General features: G+C 39.6%; 2 protein-coding genes across 3 annotated transcripts in view; both read right to left on the minus strand.

Moving 5' to 3' along the window:
- Window positions 1–3,006: 3,006 nt before the first annotated feature.
- Window positions 3,007–7,558, minus strand: LOC121296729 (major facilitator superfamily domain-containing protein 6-like protein A). Of its 2 annotated transcripts, none has more exons than XM_041222507.1 (2): window positions 7,410–7,558; window positions 3,007–5,701 (listed from the first exon to the last, which is right to left on the minus strand). In XM_041222507.1, the coding sequence occupies exon 2, from the start codon at window positions 5,652–5,654 to the stop codon at window positions 3,885–3,887; it is 1,770 nt and encodes a 589-aa protein (XP_041078441.1). In that variant the 5' UTR covers window positions 5,655–5,701; window positions 7,410–7,558; the 3' UTR covers window positions 3,007–3,884. The 2 variants fall into 2 exon arrangements, with proteins under 2 accessions (XP_041078441.1, XP_041078442.1); XM_041222508.1 differs by having other exon boundaries at window positions 7,388–7,558.
- Window positions 7,559–8,556: 998 nt separating this feature from the next.
- Window positions 8,557–21,524, minus strand: part of LOC121296261 (phosphoinositide 3-kinase regulatory subunit 6-like) — a 15,858-nt gene continuing 2,890 nt past the window's right edge. Inside the window, exons 2-19 of the mRNA XM_041221601.1 lie at window positions 20,682–20,779; window positions 19,874–19,978; window positions 17,914–18,005; window positions 17,674–17,742; window positions 17,050–17,182; window positions 16,637–16,706; window positions 15,958–16,141; window positions 15,287–15,434; window positions 14,259–14,718; window positions 13,649–13,748; window positions 13,395–13,511; window positions 12,805–12,915; window positions 12,443–12,548; window positions 12,240–12,310; window positions 11,850–11,940; window positions 11,553–11,608; window positions 11,200–11,306; window positions 8,557–10,663 (exon numbers count right to left, since the gene is read on the minus strand). Of these exons, the coding sequence (XP_041077535.1) occupies window positions 10,507–10,663; window positions 11,200–11,306; window positions 11,553–11,608; window positions 11,850–11,940; window positions 12,240–12,310; window positions 12,443–12,548; window positions 12,805–12,915; window positions 13,395–13,511; window positions 13,649–13,748; window positions 14,259–14,718; window positions 15,287–15,434; window positions 15,958–16,141; window positions 16,637–16,706; window positions 17,050–17,182; window positions 17,674–17,742; window positions 17,914–18,005; window positions 19,874–19,978; window positions 20,682–20,694 (2,190 nt within the window). The 5' untranslated portion in view covers window positions 20,695–20,779 and the 3' untranslated portion in view covers window positions 8,557–10,506. The remainder of the gene's footprint in view (window positions 10,664–11,199; window positions 11,307–11,552; window positions 11,609–11,849; window positions 11,941–12,239; window positions 12,311–12,442; window positions 12,549–12,804; window positions 12,916–13,394; window positions 13,512–13,648; window positions 13,749–14,258; window positions 14,719–15,286; window positions 15,435–15,957; window positions 16,142–16,636; window positions 16,707–17,049; window positions 17,183–17,673; window positions 17,743–17,913; window positions 18,006–19,873; window positions 19,979–20,681; window positions 20,780–21,524) is intronic.

The following is a 21,524-nucleotide window of genomic DNA, read 5'->3' on the forward strand; positions in this document are numbered from 1 at the left end:
GTTACTGTATATACAGCTTTCACTAAACTGATGCATGCATATTGTATGTGAAACACATATAAATCAAACTTGAGGGACTGGGTTCAAATCCTGCAGATTCCAGCCTTTATTTTCAAAGAATTGGTTAATTGACCATATATTCAGTAGGAAACAGTTTTCCTGTGGGAGCTGGTGGTGCAGTGAACTAACACCATTGCCTTCATTCTCTGAAGATGGTGGTTTGAGTCCAGTTCCTGAGGTAAGTAATGATGTTGGTTGTACTTCCACAGATGGATGAGAAGGCCTGCTCTGTGGAGAGAGGATCAAAATGGGGTCTACCCCCACCCCCATGCAGAGAGTGGAAGGTGGTTGTGTTGCTGCCTGAAAGTCTATCTTTTTATAGTACTATGTGCATTCAGTAACAGAATGAAGAGTTGTATTTTTTAAGTTCACTTTGTATATATACAGAAATCAAGGGAGTCCCCCCAAGAAGGAACATTGCAGCATGCTAGTGAATTATCCCACTGTGCCATCTTACTTCCACAGAACCACTTGCTTTTTCATTGATTGTAAGTGTTAGAAACTAAAGAAAGCACCTCATCTGCATTCAAACCCAGTAATCAGCAAGAGATCGAAGTGTGTTGGGAAAAGTGCAATGCGAAACCAGTAGAACTAGTCTATTTGACCGCACTAACTAATCTGAATGCACTTCAAAATAAACTCAAGTTCGCTTTACTTTTTCTGGTGTGAAATGACCGAAGCAAACCTGAAAAAAATTAATTTGTTTGCAAGTGAACAACGAATTGAATCACGTGCAAGTGAACTATGCCAAAACATGTTTTATTCTTGTCACATTACTCGCACGTTCTTTTAAACAGTTTTTAAACATAACTTGCTCACAAAGAAAGCTGTACACATCGCCATTCATGCTTTCTAAATGTACGCATTTCATTAGAGGCTTGGCAGTCCAGTGGTTAGAGCAACGGGTTTGTTACCAGGACAATCGTAGCTCAGCCACTGTCTCAATCTGTGTGACCCTGAGCAAGTCACTCAACCTCTTTGTGCTCCGTCCTTCGGGTGAGATGTGAAAAACCTACTGTATATAACTCGCGATTGTGATGCAGTTTACCCCCTAGTCTGTGTAAGTCACTTTTGATAAAAAGTATCTGCTAAATGATTAATAAACAAAAACACAGAATTCTTCTGCTAGAGTATATAAGGGCTTGTAATGCAATAGAATAAACATCTGGGCGTCATTTTCATTTCCAATCCTAGTGCCAGAACCGAGGGCAGTTTACACAAAATCTTTTCTTATGTTGTTGTATGTAAATCCCTTATAAAAATGTAGTAAATTGGGACCGCAGTTTTTGTCCCATTATTACAGTACTATGCAGTTGCAGTACTTTCATGTACTTTAATGCTTTTACTATAGCATACACCAAGTAAGCTCATAAAAGGCCAGCATAATATCCGCTAGCAAGCATGTGTTCAGAGAATCAAAATAAGAGCAAAAGGCTGGGTGCTCAATGATACATAAACACTGTGGAGCTTTACAGAACTGAGCACAGCATGCGAGCCATATTCTCAGAGCCTTAAAATTACACCTCGTAAAAGAAGAAAGGGAAAGAGGTGAATCAAACATGCCACTTAGCGCATGATAGATTACTGAAATCAGGCTTACAGGTTAGCACCCAGAGCAACGCAGAGTGCAGATACAGTTTTACCTTGTCATTTGAACACCTGGAAGACAATAAGTTGGTGCCTGACTCTGAGATCCAGCCAAGGGTCAAGCATACTGTAATGAACTGATGAGCAGGGCTGTACTTTCACATCCTACAGTGTTATTAATCACATGCCCAATTCACTTCAGTGGAAATGCCACTGATCTGGGAACTGTAGTTCATCATGCATTAAGGAGTAAGGGTAACCCTAATAAAATCCTGCGTTCTCTTGATTTAGGGACTACACTGAGGAGTGAAAACAAGCTCTTCTGTCTGCCTCTCCTACAGTGATAACCCTCTGGGTTGTTTCCCATCCTTGTTTCTTCACCCACCATGTGTCACTGCTCAGTAATAAATAGACGTGAAGACGACAAGTGACTGACCCCATCAACAATCAGGATCAATCACAGACTGTGCTTCAAAACAGTCCGATCGGAAAAGAAAACACGTTTTCATCACTTTGTTTCCATCACAGGTCCTGTGCAGTGAACCCATTTATTTATTTATTTATTTTTGTATAGAATTTGAAAAACTCAAGAATAATTTAAAAAGACCAAGTAAATTAAATAGTTTTAATACAATATAACCACTTCACTCACCATGTGCATACGTTAACATTTATAAACATGTATTTGGGATTGTGACAATACAAAATGGGTATTTGTTTATTTTTTATTAATACATTAGCAGTTAAAAAATATAATTAAAAAGAGAACTGTTTGGCGTTTACTAAGTGAAGTGTAAATGTTGTCAGTTTGCCAATCCCAGCCAAGAAATAACCCAAAAGAATACCCACCCTTACCAAATAAAACCATTGGCATTTAATGTCAGTATATTAACAGAAGAATAATGAGCAACTCACAGCATTACCAGCAATGGCAGCACAACAGATTGGGAAGAAATACTGCACCCTAGCGCTCTAGCAATGCTACAGCACCGTGAAGGCTTATCGGTGTGTATTTGACCCTTGGTACAGAACCGTTTCATTGTCCTTGTAGTACAAATAAATTGGAGATCAGCTCTAACACAGGCATTAAACAAAAAAAAATAGGATAACTGCACATATTACATACAAACACTCTTGAAATAAACATTTTTAAATTCCTTTCTGTAAAATTCATCTCACAAATCAGCATGCTGAATGAGATGTTTTACCCCTTTTTACATCCTGTGTTAAGGACAGGTATGAACAAACCAAAATACAAATATCTCACAACATACAGTTGATTTTGTGATAATAAGGATGGAAATAAGACTACCATTGCATAGCGGTTTGATCCACTCCTGGGTCTACTATGTGTAAGTAGACACACCTGAGCTTGTTACCTATACACTGTGGATAATGAAGCTTGTAGTGAAACCAGGAATGGGTGAAACAGCTATGTAAGTTGTTTCCACACCCTGTAACAAGCTTTTCAATATGCATTACACGAACAACTTACTACCTGGAATTTTACACACAGTTCTTTATCTCATGAGTGTTGTGCTTCAGCATACAACAACCAAATCATTGGCATACAGTACTTGTGTTTTAGTGCCTCCAGTATTACTGTGATTGAATTTGGATTTGTCTTTATTAAAACAGAGAAATACCTATACAGATTATATGTAAGGTGTCTTTGAAATCCCTGTGAAATAGTGTTTTGTGTGCTTAACATCTTTGAAATGTATATGTCTTTTCTTTCTGTAGTATCAGAGCTTTTGCTATACATCTTGTAATTTGAGGGTAGACCTAGTCTCTGTGCACCACTGTCAGTAATAAAGTATCATTTGACCTTTTGCAATCCATGTTAACCTTTGAGCATGTCGTAATAACCGTTTGCAGAAGGTTCTTCCATTACACATGCAATTACATAACACTTCCCTGTAGGCATTATGGAAACACATTGCTAACGATCTGCCTCACCACTATACTGAATAACATACCGGTAACCTTCAAATTATCACAGCATGCAGCTAGTTAATTGAACAAGCAATTGTCAAGATTACTAGTTACTGTTACAGTGTTACTTATCAATAACAGACCCACTAATTACCCCATTCTGATCTTCAAGACACAATTTTTTTTGGTCCACATTTGTAAAGGCAAGCTTTAGATTTCCCATTGATTCCCAAAATGCTTTTAACCCCTGACCCTTTGCTCCCTGTCTGTCAGTGCACAGGTAAACCCTACTGATCCAGTCTTCACCAGCTGTTATTCTCTTTTTCGTCCTTCATGGCTTTAACAAGCCAGTCTCTCTCCTGATCTGTCTCCGTATCACTAAGGTCACTGTTGTCAGCCGCTAAAAGCTGGGAGTAGTTAACCCTCTTTTGCCTGGGAATCCTGGACTGTACTGTCAGGAATGCAACTGACCAGATTACCAAAACAACTGCTGCTGCCCTGTAAAGCACCTCCAAGCTGAACCTGCTGGCAACGAAGCCGCCCACCAAGCTGCCAATTCCAGCGCCGAGGCCGAGCGAGAGTGCTTGAAAAACCCTTTGAACAGATCTCTCCATTCCTGGGGTTGAAACATCTTCACACTGGGCATTCAGAGCCCACCACAGGGCTCCATTACTAAACGCATTCAAAGACTGAATAGGCAACACAGACCATGGAGACCAGAGGAAGGAGTAGTAGAGACACTGGACCGCCATGCAAAACATCCCCAGTGCTACGGTCCCACTCTGGCCAACAGTCTTCAGGATCTTGTTGCTGAAGAAGGAGAGCAGAATCTCTGCGAATAGCATGATTGCTATAGAGGCTCCCATATAGAACTCGCTACTGCCTTTGTCCTGCATTTGCCAGAAGAGGTAATTTTCAACGGTAGAGCCGACTGCGCCAACAACAAAGGCGGTAAGCGCACACAACGTGGCTCTGCCGTCATTGCTGATGAGGTGCAGAGCTTTAAGAACTTTGTTTGTCTGCTCCTGTTTCCTGTTGACATGAACTGGCAAGAAGGTGCCCGTGAGAAGTGTTAATGTAATCAGAATAGCGTAGCAATAGAAATGGACTGAGCTCCGGTGAATATGGACATTTAGCAAGCAGTCCAGGTTGCTTACCAAAAGACCCACGCCACAGGCACTGCATGCCGCCCCCAGGTACCCCCAGATCCAATGCCGGCTGTAACCGTCAGTCGCATCCACAAAATCCAGGTACTCGTACAGGCCATCATCCACAGTCCATTCCAAAGGGGCGGCGAGGACCTCCCACAGAGCTACAGCCATGAGGACTAGGAAAAAAAGCTGGTGCTGGACCTCCAAAATGATATCTGTAGCTTTTTGCCCATGTGTGGTGCCAGTTTTTAAAGACCTGATTGACCTTGGCCTGACTGATCTTTTTGAATCAGAATTATCTGGGATCTCAGGATTAGCCCCTTCTTCGTTCTTGTGATTTTCCCAATGGAACTGTCGGTGAGCGATTCGTTTAACTTCATGTTTACTTGCAGCAGCGGTGGCTGATATTGCATCATTAAGTGTCTGACCCGCTCCTGCAGTTGCAACGTGTTTTGTATTCATTAAAGTGAGTGCTGTAGGGGATATAAGGGTTGTGAAGGCATGTACAGTCACAGCAGTGTTTCCTAACTGGCTTTGGTTTATTGTGTCCTCTGCAGTTTTTGGCAACCCAAACCCAGCAAATGCACTGATATTGCAGTACCTGCTCATTGCTGCCTTGTTTGCCGGTGGAATGAGTAACAGGAGAAGCCCTGCTCCTATGGAGCACAGCAGCGAGCTCAGTATTACTACCTTTCGTTTATTGTAGTGTTTGGCAAAGTAACCGCTTAGCGGAGCCCAGGCCAGGTTAATGAAATGCTTAGTGCCCATTATGATGCCAGTCAGGGAAGCAGTCAGTCCAAGATGTCTGAGATAGAGAGTGAGAAAGGGGATGACACATGCCTTTCCAGCACAGTGCAGGAAGTGAAAGAGCCTGGACAGAAGCATGGCCTTGTTCACATCCCATTGCTTGTTCCTCCTCATGGCTGGCGTTGTTTTCCAGAGGTCCCAAACTCAGCAGAAAGGCATTTCTGCAAACACAACATAAAAAATTGATTATTTTTACAGTTAGAACACAAAGGTACAGTTTAGTGCTTAAAGGTTAGAAGTTGCTAATTTGCAGCATCGTGCACGTGTTAGGTTTCAGTTATGCTCTGCAGAGATGTTGTCGTATTTAATACTAATTTTATCATTAATTTAAATCCAATAATTCATTATTTATAACCACACTTAAAACAGCACAGTATAGAATAGCATAGAAAAATAAAATTATATACTCAACCTTAACTTGAAAAATATAAATAATTGGTGATCATCACAACTTTTAAAGACTTGATATTTAGATTTTTCTAAAGACACACATGAACAAATTTTGTACTTTAATAGTTATCAAACACATTGCTTGTTGTTTTTTTTTTTTCCCCTCTCTCAGAAATGTGGTAAGGAGATTTGAGTTAAATCTGATACCCCAGAAATTCTAGCTGACATACTGCTTTGTCTTTAAACTCTAACTGCTAACTTTAAACTCTAAGTGCTATACTACTTAGTGGTAAATACATATCATTGATTTTCAACTGAATCTGTGTATAGATCTGAAATATTTTCAAATCCATCAAACAGAGATGAGTTTTTCATAAGTATCATGATACAAATCGTATCATGGCTTGTGTATCTTGATATGTAACGTATCATGACCTTGGTGTATCGTCTCCCCCCCACACACACATATATAGTTAATAGAGTTACTACTCATGTTTCATTAATTACTAACTATTAAAAAAATGCAAGAAAAAAAACTCTCTTTGATTTTGATTTAAATATATATATATAATATATATATATAATATAATATGATATATAATATATATATATATTCTATATGGATATATAGATATATATAAAATCCTGCATCCTGCTAAGGTAGGTAAAGTAAACAAATAAACAATATTACAACTGTTCAAGCACAACATGCAATCTCTAAACTGTAGAAGATATCTCCCACCTCTTACATGGCGTATCTATGAATTGTATTTATTTATTTAGCTGGGTGGGTACCATTTCTCTGTGTTTATTTCCGGTCCTCAAATAAAGTTTCAGTCGCAGAACAGAAATGAACTAAAACTGAATACACTGTTATCCTGAGGCATTCTCGCTGCCTTGGCCAGGATGCAATTACTGAAAACTTTCTCTGCGGTTTTAATCGCATTTACTCTTATATTGTACAGTTCCCACTTGAGATGCACGACACGCACTGTAGTGCCGGGGTTAAATGAACAGCTGTCTACCGCATACAAATTTACATAAACACAAGTAACTGTGAAAAACCAACGTTTGATGTATTTTAATCAAACAATGAAAACGTTAGTCAATGTAATATTTAAATAAATGGCCGATAACTACAGCACAATGACACAGACAACATCCGTCTTTATGTTGGGAATTTTTTTGGACGTTTTTGCTTTATTTATTTATTTAATTACTTATTAATTAGTGTGCTTGTTTATTTTTAATTATTTTCATATAATACAAAAAATGTATTTTTAACCCCCTGAAGAATAATAATAGAACATATTCTATATTAAGTGTCGCATTTTGAGTTGCCCATTAATATCAACACACGCATGACCTGGGCTGTACAGACCTGTTGCACCTGTTCCTGTCCACACCTGTGAGCTGCGGTTCTGGTGACACGTCACATACGGTTTAAAAGATGTTACCTTTGTTTTTGTCAATACTCACTGTCAGCCTGGATGAAATCGCGGATCTCGACGTGAAGGTGTCGCTGGTATTATGAAGAAAACGACAGTACCTGCTATCCAGGTTGAACTGTACAAATTACACCTGGAAACGCACTTCTGGCTGTTGTGGAATGTTGACACTCCTCCTGCAGTGAGGGTTTAGCCATTAGTTACAGCGCCCCCTGTTGGTAAGGAAGACTACACAAACGCGCGCTGAAACTGAATCCCTGTGTTCGCCATGTTGGCTCCTCTTGATCACTGCTGCAATTGTTCACGTGATGATCGCTGTCTTTTGGATCCCTTTGTGGTGTTTATCAGTATGCTGTACCATACAGCACTGGTCTTTACAGTGCTTACCGGTGTTTTACCATCCATGCTTTCAATATGCATTATACTACTTTCCTATGCTTTTACTATGGGAGACTTTAATGAGGATGCTGCCTCTACTGCTACTAATAATACTGCTGCTAATAATAATGATAACGTTTGGTTGAGCAGAAGGCATTTCTCTGGTTCCCTCTCGTATATTCCTCGATTGTGATATGATTTTACAACACTAGGCGGCACCAGCATAGCACATATTCCAGCACACGAGTACAGTACATACAAACTATTTCACACAAAACTGAGAAGTTAAACTTTCAGTACAAGGTAAACATTTCAAGCATGTTTCCCATTATTCCCATGATCTCCTGCATCAAAGAACATGTCTAATTACTCCCTGGCGTGGAGGGTGTTTTTGCAGTTATAGAAGATGAAGATATTGAATGCCAATTCTATTTCAGTGTGTGTGTGTGTGTGTGTGTGTGTGTGTGTGTGTGTGTGTGTCTCTCTCTCTCTCTCTCTCTCTCTCTCTCCTCTCTCTCTCTCTCTTCTCTTATATATATATATATATATATATATATAGATAGGTTTTGTATTGTTCTACTGGTAAAAATTAGTTCTTTAAAAATAAATTCCTCTCCTTTTATTTTAAAGAGATTTTCTTTCCACTTTCTTGGGATGAGATCTCACACAGGATATAAGGCAATACAACAAAGCATCACAATCCAGTTATTTTAAATTTCAATTTATTATTTATTATTATTATTTTTACGATATTTACAAGTTCTACAGTATTGCTTTGCATTTACATATTTATTAATAAATTATCTTATATATAACATTTTGTTTGACTAAGAACTTTTTTACAGACAGAACAAGCACATAAACAATATATATGCTATACTAAAATGAATAATACAATTCAACAGTTGCCCTTTATTAGGTTTGTGTCATGGCTTGTTCAAGAGAAAATCAGTAAACAGTTGCAACATTAGGTATCATTAATTTTCCATTTAATAAAGTCCCTGAAAGATATATGAAACAAAGTCTCAATATTCTCACAGTATGAACTACAAAGCTAGTGTAAGTTAAGCTTGAGGCACCACCATTACGTTTTCCACCTGCGTGATCACGACCTTCTTTGGAAGGGAAAAGAAAAAGTCTGTTTTGGGCAGAATTGTGAGGTTTGATACAATATTCCACATACAGAGACACTTCCCCATGAATATTTCAAACAGAACATAAGAACTTAAGAAAAGTTTGAGATCGAGAAACAGCCTTTTGGCCCGTCCGTGCTACACTGTTTCTACTCATTGCTATGCTTCAACTCTTTAAGGTACAAGGGACATATGTGTCCCAAAAAAAAAATAAAAAATGATACTTTCTTATTTTTGCAATGAGGTGCATGAAACGGGTTTAAAATATCCTGACAGGTTGGATCATCCAAATTGTCAGTTTCCTCCTGGTGTCACTCTGTATTTAGAAATGTTTGAACAGCTGTCCTTGTATACCTTTGGGGTTAACAATGTTATACTACAGTAAACTTCTGCATTTCTGTCCAACAAACTTCACTGCAACCCCATGTGTCATCACAGTGCTGTTTTCTTGTCTCAGTGTCATCTGTCTGTGCATCTGGGTGCTGTTTTCCTGTCTTCATCATGTTTATTTGCTACAGGGCTGACCTGCCTCCTCATTCAAACAATACCACGATGGAGTGTCCTCAGATTCCTGAATGCTGTTTCCTGAGCCTCGAATGAAATGCTTCTTAGCAGAGTTTGCTTCATAGGCCAGCAGGTTTCAAGAGTGTTCACCAAAACATAAATACATACATTATTTTTAGCAGCAGCAAGTGATATGATGCAGATTAGATGATGCAGCCAGGAGTGTAAACTAGTTTGTCTTTTGCCTACATTGCACTTTTCCATTTGGCAGCCAAGACAGTGATGATGTCCTGATTCAGGGATGGAAATAAGGCTTGTATTGCGTAGCTGTTTCACTACAAGCTTGATTATACATAGTGTACGCTCAGGTATATCTTATTAAACTTATAGTAAAACCAGATCAAAGTGCAATGCAATGGGAGTCTTATCCCCATCTCTGTGATTCTTGTTGCTTTGAACACCTGCAGAATCACATGCCAAAGTGAACCAGCCCTCTTTGTAATACCAGCACTGATAGTATAATCTGCCAATACATTGTTCATACATTGTGCACCCGCTGAAACTGTTGCAGAGTTGCAAAACTAGCTTGTAAAATGTTAGTCAGATTACTTCATTAAAACTAATCATGTTCCATAAATTTACGGAAGGTAATTTTTTTTTTTTTTTTTACCACGAGGTGCTAATCTTGCACTCAAACAAACTATGAGAATCTCGTTCTTTGACTTCCATTAACTTGTAACGTTTTCCCAATGGGGTTCAATGTTAAAAAGGGTTTTGGTTTCCAAGTTCAGCACGTTGATTTTTTTAACGCTGACTCCTGTGTAGATCGATCTCAGCTGTGTGTAGCTGTTCTGTTTCAGACTTTCAGTTTCGTCACCATATGAAGCCGGTGATAATGCTATGAAGGATACTCTAAGAAGGGAGCTGGCTCTAAACAAGGTCACATGTTAAACACAGTCGCACCAGTTTTTTATATGCCGTGATATCAGTTGTGCCTGCTGCAGATGAACACAACTTTTGTGAACCTAGGAACTCATGCTTACAGTGGCACACATCCGTACACATCTGTAAAGTGCTGTAGTTAGCACCTGTTGTATTTTACCCCCTCGACTGTCATTGTATGATGCCAGCAAACGTGTTGATTGGCAGTGGAAGCGCCTTGGACATGTATTTGGTCAGTCCGATGTCTTCTTGGTCAGACACGCTGAATCTTGAATTCCGCATTTTCTGAATGAGGTACCCAGGCTCCAAGCAAGGCGATACTTCAATACTGAAAAAAAAAGAGACCGAATCTTGAAGAAGTGGATTTTATTTTCAAGAGGAACAACAAAAAATAACATTAAGGACTGTATGACTATTACAACAGCCAGAGTCACAGTACAGCATAAAACAAGGGTTAATTTGTGCCGGGTCCCAGATCAGGCAAGAATTAAACCATTCCCAAATTATGAACAGTATGAAAACAAGACCTGGAGACTATGTTAAAACATGGCTAGCCAAAGGAAGACATGCAGCTACCGACACCAACAAGAAGGCATGAACCCCTGATCCACAAGCAGATGACAACATGAAGCATACATGGAAGTAGCTGTAAATAAAGGTCAGTACATTAGGTCTAGAAACATATGTTACCCTCTTCCTCAATGATAAGATCCGGCACCTTTTTATTTACAAATGAACCCCTGATTATAAATATATTGATAGCCTGCTCTTGCACCAGTTCACTGACTTCAGGGCAGGAACGCTGTTGGAACAGCACTTCGCACTTAGCAGCTAACAACGGAACCAATGGTGCATTGTTCTCACCTTGCAACATTCTTAAAGATCCTCCGGTAGTCCTGGTCAAGACAAACAGTGAAAGGTTTTTGCTCAAGCGTCCCGATTTTAATATTGCAGGTCCTAATCTTGCCGTCCTGTAATCAAATACACACAAGGTTGCCTGTTTACCTAGTGCCTCTACCTACTGTATTTATAGCATTTTGTGGATGACATTTGTAACCTCTTAGTTTTAAATAAGAAGGATTCACTTTTATGTTACCCCAGTGCACACCAAACCATGTGCTCCAAAACAACTAAAGCTGAGTTTTCTTTAAAACACAAAGATCCAATAGAATACTGTGCTGTCAAATTGGTTATATGAACAAATAAGAAATACCTACCACACCTGCCTTCGCCTTGGATCCCTCAGAGAAGCTGACAATCAGACAGTCAAGGTCTGGCAGAAAAAAGGAAGAACACAGTACAAGGAATTAGCTTGCAATTGAAGATGATAACAAAGCTGACTGTGGTCGCTGGTTAAGGTCCAGGTAAATTATGTTCTGAGACTCAGTGATGTTCTTAATTGGATTGTAAATTAATTTGTAAAATTGTTAAGTAGATTGTTTTAGTGTTAAAATGACAGTGTTGTGCATCTACAGTTCCATACCTATCATATAGTTTATTAAAATGTTTCATACCTTCAGTTTCGCAGGAGGGAATAGCTTTCATAACCAACCCAGATGTTTGTAACGACAGCCCTTTCTCAACTTCCCTGTTGCTTAGAGATGCCTGACAAACAAGAAAACAAGCACTCAGAGTTAATTTCTCTTTATAATCGTAATGTATCCCGGTCATGCTTCCCTCCTGTAACAATGTTGGCGCTTTGAGTGTGGGAACAGAGAACAACAAGCAGCGTTGCCGAGGGAGCGTGATCTAGATACACTGTAATGCTTATAAGAGAAATGACCCTCTATAGAGCTCTGTCGAGTACATTCTGAGAAATGAATTATAATTGGAACACAAATTCAACCGTTCATCCAGTTTCTACTCAGACAGACTTTGGTACAGCATGTATTTTTGGGTTCTACCTTTTTGTAGGAGATCGTCATCACTGCTCCAAAATTCTCTGTGATATTCTTCTTCCGAGTAAGAGTACCTTCTAAAAAAAATACAAAATAGGATTAATAAAAATATTATAGTAACTGTACAGATGACATATCTAAATGTATAACTGTTACAATAGGATTCTAAATGTATAACTGTTACAATAGGATTCTAAATGTATACTCACTTCCTTTCACTGTACCGGAAAAGATCATACATTCCGGGATGTCAACCTGGAGCTGGGTGACAAACACATCCTCTACGTGTTCTTTGGTCAGGCAGGTAAATGCGATCTGAAACCAGAACAAAAAAATTAATTTCAAGGCTCCGGGACGCAGATAGCCATACACTAACACCACCTGCTGGACACTTAAAACACATGACAGCCGACTGAAATGTATTTAACAAACAAAACCAACAGCAAACCTGTACTGCTGCTACTACTACTACTACTAATAATAATAATAATAATAATAATAATAATAATAATAATAATAATGTAATTTGACTGTTGTTCTGAAATCCCAAAGAAGCTGCAGTGGGCCTCACCTTGACTGAGTATATGCAGAAGTGGACAGGTTGCCCCCCCATTCTCACGTAGTAGGAGATGACGTCAGCGAGGAAGGGGTTTGCCTCTGAGGATTTACCAGAGAAGGATTTCTGTGGCAACACAAGCGAGATTGTTAGAAGATATATAAAGATTCTATGTAAGCTTTTGGGTTTGGTTAAATAACCGTGCATTCCCGCTCTCTTTCGGAGATGAACCCTGAGGAAAGGGTCGTCTGCTTAGTGGTTGTCTCGAACTCCCCTGCCTCTCCCTCCTACCCTCTGCTTCCCCTGCTGGCATCAGGGGGACACTACGGCATACTTTCCTTGACATTCTGTCAATATTAACACATAAACCCTTTCAGTCCTTATCTTAGCATCGCATGTTAACAAATGCCGTCGGGAATCATGTTAACCATCACGGGTAATGGTAATGTAGAAATATATGTAAAACAAACAAAAAAAAAAAAACGTTTTGTCCTGTTCTCATGTATACTTAAATAAAGGAGTTTCTTCTTCAGCTCGACAAAAATAATTCCGGACTGAAAGGGTTAAATACCTAGTATGCAAATGTGTCATGGGTCAGCTCTTACCATTTTTGCCAGCTTGGGTATCATATGACAAAGACTTCTGATGTTGTTTTCGTACCACGGATCAACCCTGCCCAGGTATGCAGCCAGCTGACACAGATCACTTCCTGCAGTATTTTCCTGTTAAATGAACAAAGACAGTATAAAATGACATGCAGGCACGAAACGCTATGCAGTTACTGGACTTGCTTTAGCAGCTAATAAAAGGTTTCGATCATGTACCCCATGGATCTCTATTTAAACATAAGTCTCTGTACCTTAGTGGAAGAAGAACTCTGTTCCTCATGAGTTACTGGTACGTAGTAAATCTGCAGGCTCAGTTTTTGTGTCAGAAACGGTCGTCTTGCTTCCCTTTTCCTGCAATAGAAAAGCATCAATATAATAACTGTTGCTGTGGGGCTACAAGAAGGAAATGTGCCATCGAGGCTCAAAGCAGAAGAACAGGAATCAGCAAACTCTGCAAAGTGCAGCTACATTTTATTTACACGAAAATTTAAGAAAAAATAAAGTTTCCCATGGCCTCTTTGTACTAGAAGATTTAAAGTAGAACAGCCTGTTTTTCTTTGCAGTCAACTGATTTCACTTAAAGGATGAAAGAACCTCCTCGATAAGACAGTGTAAACAGAACTTCAATGGAGCATTGTTTCGGGTTTATTCATGTTACAGTAACATGCTATATTGGGCCCTGATATTATTTAAAGCTTTTTTTTTTAAAGTCTGTTTTTATGAATAAAAATATTTGTGAAACTGTCCTAGACTGTTGTTGGCTTTTCAAGCAGCAGTCACAAAACAGCTGACAAAGCCTAATATTTATCTCAATCAGCCTTGTACCTTATTAAGTGATAAACCATTAAGCCAGCCTTGTACCTTAGTGAGTAGTAGGCCTTTGCAAGTCTTCCTACAATCCTGTCGTCACCCATCACCACAATACGAGCTGTATAGAGCTTCTGCTGTCTGCCGCCTGGTAACTCGTGGCTCCCCGATCTCCTCTGCAGCTTCCCCGGGGGGCTCGCTCTCGTCTCCTCCAGGGTGTCCTGCAGCAGAGCCACGCCATCCGACACCGAGGGCTTCATCTTAATCCCACCCCTCCTGAACAGCCTCCCCTGCTCCTGCTCACTGCGGCCAGCAGAGGGCTCCTCGCTGACGGCCGGCAGCTCGCTGGGGGGCAGGTCTCTCTCGATGCCGCTGTCTGTCGACAGGATTGAGAGCCGCAGGAGCTCGCTGGAGGTGAGGTCCGAAACAGGGTCCGGCATCTCAAGCAATACAGAATCACTGGAGAGAAGTTCGTTGGGGGACGTTGACCTGGTGAATTTTGCAAGTTCTTTCCCTGTTTGCAAAATATATATATTTTTTACATACTGTATGATATATATATATATATATATAAGATATAATATATATATATGATATATATATATATATATATTTGGTATGGTTGGATGCAGTTGGAAATATTCAGGTTAGACAGATGACTTACACAAGAACCATCCCTACGTCAACCTTTATAAGTCCAATCTGTCTACTGAATGTGGTCTCTAGTAGGAGAGAGGTTTCCACTTTCGACTAAAGTCCCAACCCCTCACCTTACGGCTTTTCACACGATGACCTGACAGGTAGAATTTGTCTTTGTGTTTATATAAAAATTTTAATCTATCTATCTATCTATCTATCTATCTGAAAGTAAAACTAAAAAAAAATCTAGTATCTGAAACCAGATATTAGAAAGCATAATTGCTAGAACATGTGCTTCAGGAAGTGGAAATGTTCAGCAGGTAAGACCTGTGGAATTATAGCTGCAGTATAACCACTGTAAGTACACTGCTCTGTTGCCAGTGCATCCTGCAGACCCTGCTAGTGCAAAGTACAGTACTGTAGAGCATTCAGTGAGAGCGCACCTGGGTTTGCAGAGTTGACGATGGTTCTATAGAGCTGTTGCAGCCTGCCTGTGTACAAGCTGTGGTTTCCTCCAGCTTCCTCTGCACACACCTCCACAGTCGCCACCACTTCCCGGAAACACAGCTTGATCATGTCTTGGCCTTTCACCTGTCACAAAAACACTGCACTATTAATAGCAATAGGTGCGCTGCCTGCCTCTAAAGCAAAAAAAGAAAAATGCAATGGAAGTCAGTAACAAAAGTCTTTCTGTAATCAATGAAGACAGGCCCCACTGTACACTGAGTTGGATTATGAATCAATCTTTGTTTTATATAGCGCCCTTCATAGCTGACCACCATCACAAAGCACTTTACAAGATGCAGTAACAACAAGAAAATCCATAATACTTGAAATACAGAGAAATGCATAATACATGATATACAGTTGTTGAATAGTTTTGTACAATCGGGCTGTCCTGCTTATGTCTGATTCATTTTTTAAGCACTCAGTTCAGTTTGAGCCATGATGGGTGAGACAAGGCTGATTGAGGTTACTCACTGGGCAGGTGCTTTTTACAAGGCAAGGCAAAAATGATGACAAACAGACTGCATATTACCACCCTGGTCTGGAACACATCTAAAGAAGTGACTAAGCTCCGAAGCTTACAAACCCATCACTAAGCCACGCCCACCTTCAGCATGTGCTCCAGCGCCGGGGCGTCACAGCTGTCCCCCAGCGCAGCCTGCATGGTGTGCACGATGACATCACACATGTAGCTCATGTGGCTCTTGCAGGGGCTGGCTGGCTCAATCTCACTGCTGAGAGCCGCGCTCATCTCCATTGAGAACAGTGCAGGGTCTGCAAACACGAACACTCTGTGGGAAAGCCTGCTCATCAGTATAGAACCTCAGCTAGACATAGAAATAAACCACAGTGCAAATATATTAAAAAATATATATACACAACACAATAAGCATGCAAGCGTTCTCACGGTTACATAATGGTCTAAATAACCTTTTTTGTTTTAACCTTTTATGACTCCGATACAGCAATACTTGCTTTCCTGGTAAAAGTAGCAGCATTTTTAAGAAACGATCATCGTCTTGTTATCTTGTTCGGTTATGATAGCATTGCAAAGTTTCACTACACAGTCCTTGTGATAAATGCAGTACTTAGACAATGCACTTCAATTCACACAAAAGCAAAGCCATTCCGTCTATCTGTACAGCATCTACACAAGTGTACAGTACACACGGGATTATAAAGTGCATGGCATAATAGTAAGGGATAGACAAGCTTGTGTGAAATGTCATTCAGATGATGGTAACATAGTGTACACCAATGTACTGTAACTTCAAAAATCTCCTTACTTTTCATGATACTGGTATAGTTCATTTTTAATGTTTTGTTCAGAAAGGACCATCCTCTGGTACAGAACACCTGTAAATTATTACAAACAGTCAGGACTTTGCCTCAACCCAGGCAGTTAAAAGAAAAATACTGGATTATTATTATTATTATTATTATTATTATTTATTATTATTATTATTAGAGTATTCAATTTAATTATTCTATGAATCACACCTGTAAAGCCTTTCCAAGGTCATCCAAGGTCTACAATGTAAGCTACATGTTATGAAACATAAACAGTTTATTGACTCTTCGCAAAAAAAGTGGTGAAACTGCATGTGGGTGTGAATACCTTGATAAAGCTGTCTCTACGCACCCAATGCAGGTTGGTGTGCATGAGTCAAGTGCATTGAGGACAAGCATTCTTTAATACCTGGGGTCAGTCTTTCGCTTTTTACGCGAACTGCATGACTGAGTCCAACTGTGCAGTAGGGCTGGGGCAGCGTCAGTAACCTTTTACAGAATTCATAAACTCTCTTGTACAGGTCATCTGGAATGTAAACGGCCTGCAATAAAAAAAAAAATCTATGAAACTATTTTCTGTATCCTGCCTTGTCTCGGCTCTGGTCTGCAGAATAACAGCCCACTTAACCAAAGAGTTATCATTCTTGTTTAAAGCTCAACAGTCTTTTAACTCTTTCAGGCCTGAATTATTTTTGTCCAGCTGAAGAATAAACTCCTTTATTAAGCATACATGAGAGCAGGACAATTTTTTTTTTTTTTTTTTTTTTTTTTTTTTTACCAAATATTTATACACTACCTCAGACTGAGACCTAGGAGTTCTGTGAGGTTGCAACGTGCATGTGTTAACATACAATACAGCACTAAGACTTTTTAAATTAATCTAGATTATAACTGTCTCCTAGCAACAATCTTTCCCCAGTAGATTTAAGAAACTACATTTGTTCTATGTAGTATTTCCTACTGGTGTATTCCCTTTTATCAGAATTGACATGGCCTTGACCATATAAATCAATGACACCACTGAGGCACTTACCTGTACTATAGCGTACATGAGTGTGTGAAGGAGAGGAATAATGTGAAGCTTGTTATCAGACCTCTCTGCCTGTGAACACAAACACATTGATTACTGCAGGCCAACATTAAAAACCAAACAGAAACCACATGTTTGTACTGGAGTTCTTTGCATCATTGTTGTGTTGTGTTTCTTATGTTTTACATTAAGAACACACACACCTACAGTACAAGAGTAACGGTACATATTATGACAACTTACCCTCTCTAGTTCTTTAACAGCAATTTTAACTAAGGTGCTGTTGTTGGTGGGGTTTCTTTCAATTTTCTTGTGCAAGGTCCATCTCAGCATTCCTATTGCAGAAGAAGAAAATGTTTGCAGCAAAAATACATTTTAAAACAGCTTTCTTTTGTGCCACTGTGACAGCAATACAAAGAGTCTTGGTTGTAAATCCCCCCCCCCCCCCCCCCCCCCAAACTATGAGGGTGCTAAGCAGTGAGAACAGAGTTCCCTGGAGGGGCTGGCCTGACAGTTCTTTCCCAGGGTTCAAGGGAAGTAGGCCAGCTAGAAAGGGGGCAGGGACTCTCTTGCAGTAATGCATTGACCAGGAAGGAAAACAAAATGGAGGGGCGGCTGCACTCATTTACCAGGGGGACATATGTGACGGCATAATAAACAGAGAATTACATTCTGTTCCTTGGCATTGGTTTGTTTTGCATAGAATCGAGAAGGACTGTGAGAAAACCTGTAAGAAACAGTATTGTGAGTGTTGAATTATGTTTGTTTGTAATCAGCTTTGCTCTTTAAATTACCAGACAGCCAACGTGGTTCCGGAGCTGTTGCCAAGGGCCAGCACAAAGCCGGAACAGAATCACTATTGTCAGTAATCACTACTGCACATACCCAGGACTGGAGACCGTGTGGGTATTATTGTGGGGCGGATATTGAATCCACTCAGCCACTTGTTCACAGCCACATACTGTGAAAAAAACTTGAACTGTGGTTTGGGTTAGATCCTTCAATATTTAGATCATTTGATTCAACTTCTGCTATATATCAGCATGTTAAATATTCAAGAAAAATGCTGCTAAACAAACCAAACAGCTGCATAAATATGTAACTTATTGACTGGACTATAATTCATGATTTACGTATAGTTTTGGTGCCAATGTTCATACTGCTTTGATTGGCATGTTCTTTACTTCCCTTTAATCCAAGAATATTGTGAACTATCTTTCAAATCTGTAACAAACCAAGAAATGTTCTTGATCCAACATGGGGAAATACGCGAAGGCTTTTCATTAGATGGCCCTCATAAAAGTTGAACACAGTAAACCAGAGTAAGAAGATATGCTGCAATAAAGCAGCGGGAAGAGCATGCACATAATTGTGCATGATAAAAAACAATGTTCTGGTGCATCTATTTTAATCTCCTTCTTTTGCATTCAATATTTAAAAAAAAACATAGCTGAAGTAGTTTTTGGAAGCATAATAAATATATTTTTCATTGACATTGTTTTCAATAGTTCTGTATTTGCATATTCCTCATGTCCCCATATAAAGACTAGAAGAGTTTTTTATCCATCCCCATATGAGGTTGCCCTGCATAAAAAAGTTAAAAAGTTTCATACATTCATTACGGTAACTTCAATCAATTTCTCCTGTAGTATTTTCTTGTTTTGGATCTGCTCAGATAAAATACAAATACCACATCTCCTTTAGAGTGGCGCTCCCCCTGTTGGTTTTAAGTATATGACAATCTTCTGCTGGGAACCACTGTGATCACTTCATGCAGAAAAGGCTGTTAACATCATGGCACATATGATGACACTGCCCCAGAATGTGGAAATGTCCTGTAACATTGGCATAACTTGTGTCAGCTCAATCTGCAAACTTGTAGATGTCAGCCTGTTGTTCTGTGGCTCAAAGACATTGGAAACAATAAGGCTAGGAGCTGAAACAACATTTCTTACCAGAGACACATGCATCTTCACAGGAGTTTCTTTGAGGAGGCATTACAACTAATAGCTGAAAGTAAACTGGTTGATGGCCTCCTACCTTGACTAGCTAGCAATCATTTGAAATGTTTTTTTTTTTTGTTTTTTTTATTTCAACTAAATAATACAAAAACCAGACAGTGTAATCCACAATTCCCACATTCTAAACTCTTGCTAACTTGATGGGCTTTCTTTGCGTCGCTCTAGAGCTTGTTGTATCCTACCTCTGTTGAACTGAGAAGCCGTGTGATGCCCATCTAACTCCAGCAGGATAGCGTGGACACTGCGAAGAAGATCCGACTCCATAGCGTCAGTGACCCCAGGATTAGCTGCACAAGGAGAAAGCAACGTTCTCTCAATACTGTGCTCAAAAGACCCAGGGCAACAGCCTGGACAGGGGTTCAAATTAAATTGTATTTCAATGATATGTGCCTTGCATTAGGCTCTGTAAATCCTCATGGTGCAAAAAAAAAAAAACCTTCCTCTGAATACTATTTGAAGAACATTTAAGTTTTTTTTATGATTCCATCCATCCCAGTCCACTTGTTCCCTAGTGTTGAAACTGGTCTGTAACTGCATTTCTATTAAAAAGGAATGTGAAAGGTACACTGTGCTCCTAATAAAAGTGTATCTAAAATAAAAATTCCTAAATCTTAAACATGTACAACAGAGCCATAGAGACCACGAGGCAGAAGGTAGCAATGGCAATCCAGCTGATCTAATACTGTACGCTTTCTAGCCACTTAAATACTTGCATTGATTTTAGAACCCATTTAATGACTTCCTAGTGCATACAACACATTTACTGTTGATCATGACTCAACAGCAGTCTCTTTAGCAACCTGAAACCAGTGCTGATTGAGGACTTCAAATCCCCCTTCTCGGACAGTCCATAGTTATTTATTTACTTTTCTTTTTTTTTAACCTACTTTAGAATGTTTATTAAGTTCCACATACAAGCTTAACTTACAGACCTTGAGATGTGTTAGCCCTGTGTTATTAAGAGATAGTTTCAGTCTGCTCCGTACACACCTTTTGTCTCCATGTCGTTCTCAGCAAGCTAAAGTGTTTTCGAGTTCTGAGTGATTAAAGCTGACAAACATGTTGAGGTAGGTTCAGGTTAACAACACCTGCAAACACAGAAAGGAGTTTTACTGGAAGTATCACTAACTTCATATGTCAGGCAGTAGAATTTGACAATTAACTGTAGTAACTAATCATATTAAAGGTGTGCTAAGGAGGGTGTGGCAGGGCAGAAGCCCTGCTGCTGTAAATAGTATCGGTGTTAGAAAGTAAGGGTTTCAGAGATGGGGTTAAATCTGTCCCTGCCAGCAATCACAATGTGACCATTCCCCACTTAGGTAATTGATGCTAATTGGGGAGAGGTCACATGTATGAAAGCAAGGAGAAATCATTTGTTAGGGATGGTGTTTGGAGAGAAGGTGAGTTGTGCCGTGCGCCGTGGGCCGTGTGCCGTGTTCCGCGGATTTGTGTTTTGGCCTGTGAAGGCAAATGCCCAGCTGGACATAAGTATTGTTTTGTTTTGTGTGAACCTTTTATTTTAGCCCTTGTGCCAGTTGCCTTGTTCCTGTGTTTGTTTTGTTTATTTTGTTAATGAATGTGCACCATTAACTCTTTAACTGCAGTTTCTAGCCTCTCTCATTATTGGTGCTACACATGGTTTTTAAAATCCATCATCTCTTATTAGCACTAACAATATTATCAGTAGCCTACCCTTTTACTTCAGATTGCCAGCAAATCATTATTTACCATACTGTTCAAGTACATTTTCGGAAGTCAGCTCTGTGATTGCCAAGAAATATTAGGAAATGCAGATGATGGTAACCTTATCAAACCAGCTCCTACACATCCATG

Source organism: Polyodon spathula, chromosome 21 (assembly GCF_017654505.1).
Source record: "Polyodon spathula isolate WHYD16114869_AA chromosome 21, ASM1765450v1, whole genome shotgun sequence".
Classification (NCBI taxonomy): Eukaryota; Metazoa; Chordata; class Actinopteri; order Acipenseriformes; family Polyodontidae; genus Polyodon; species Polyodon spathula.

Bases quoted from the DNA above. Each gene is read 5' to 3' on its own strand.
- LOC121296729 (XM_041222507.1), bottom strand. From the start codon at position 5,654: ATGAGGAGGAACAAGCAATGGGATGTGAACAAGGCCATGCTTCTGTCC.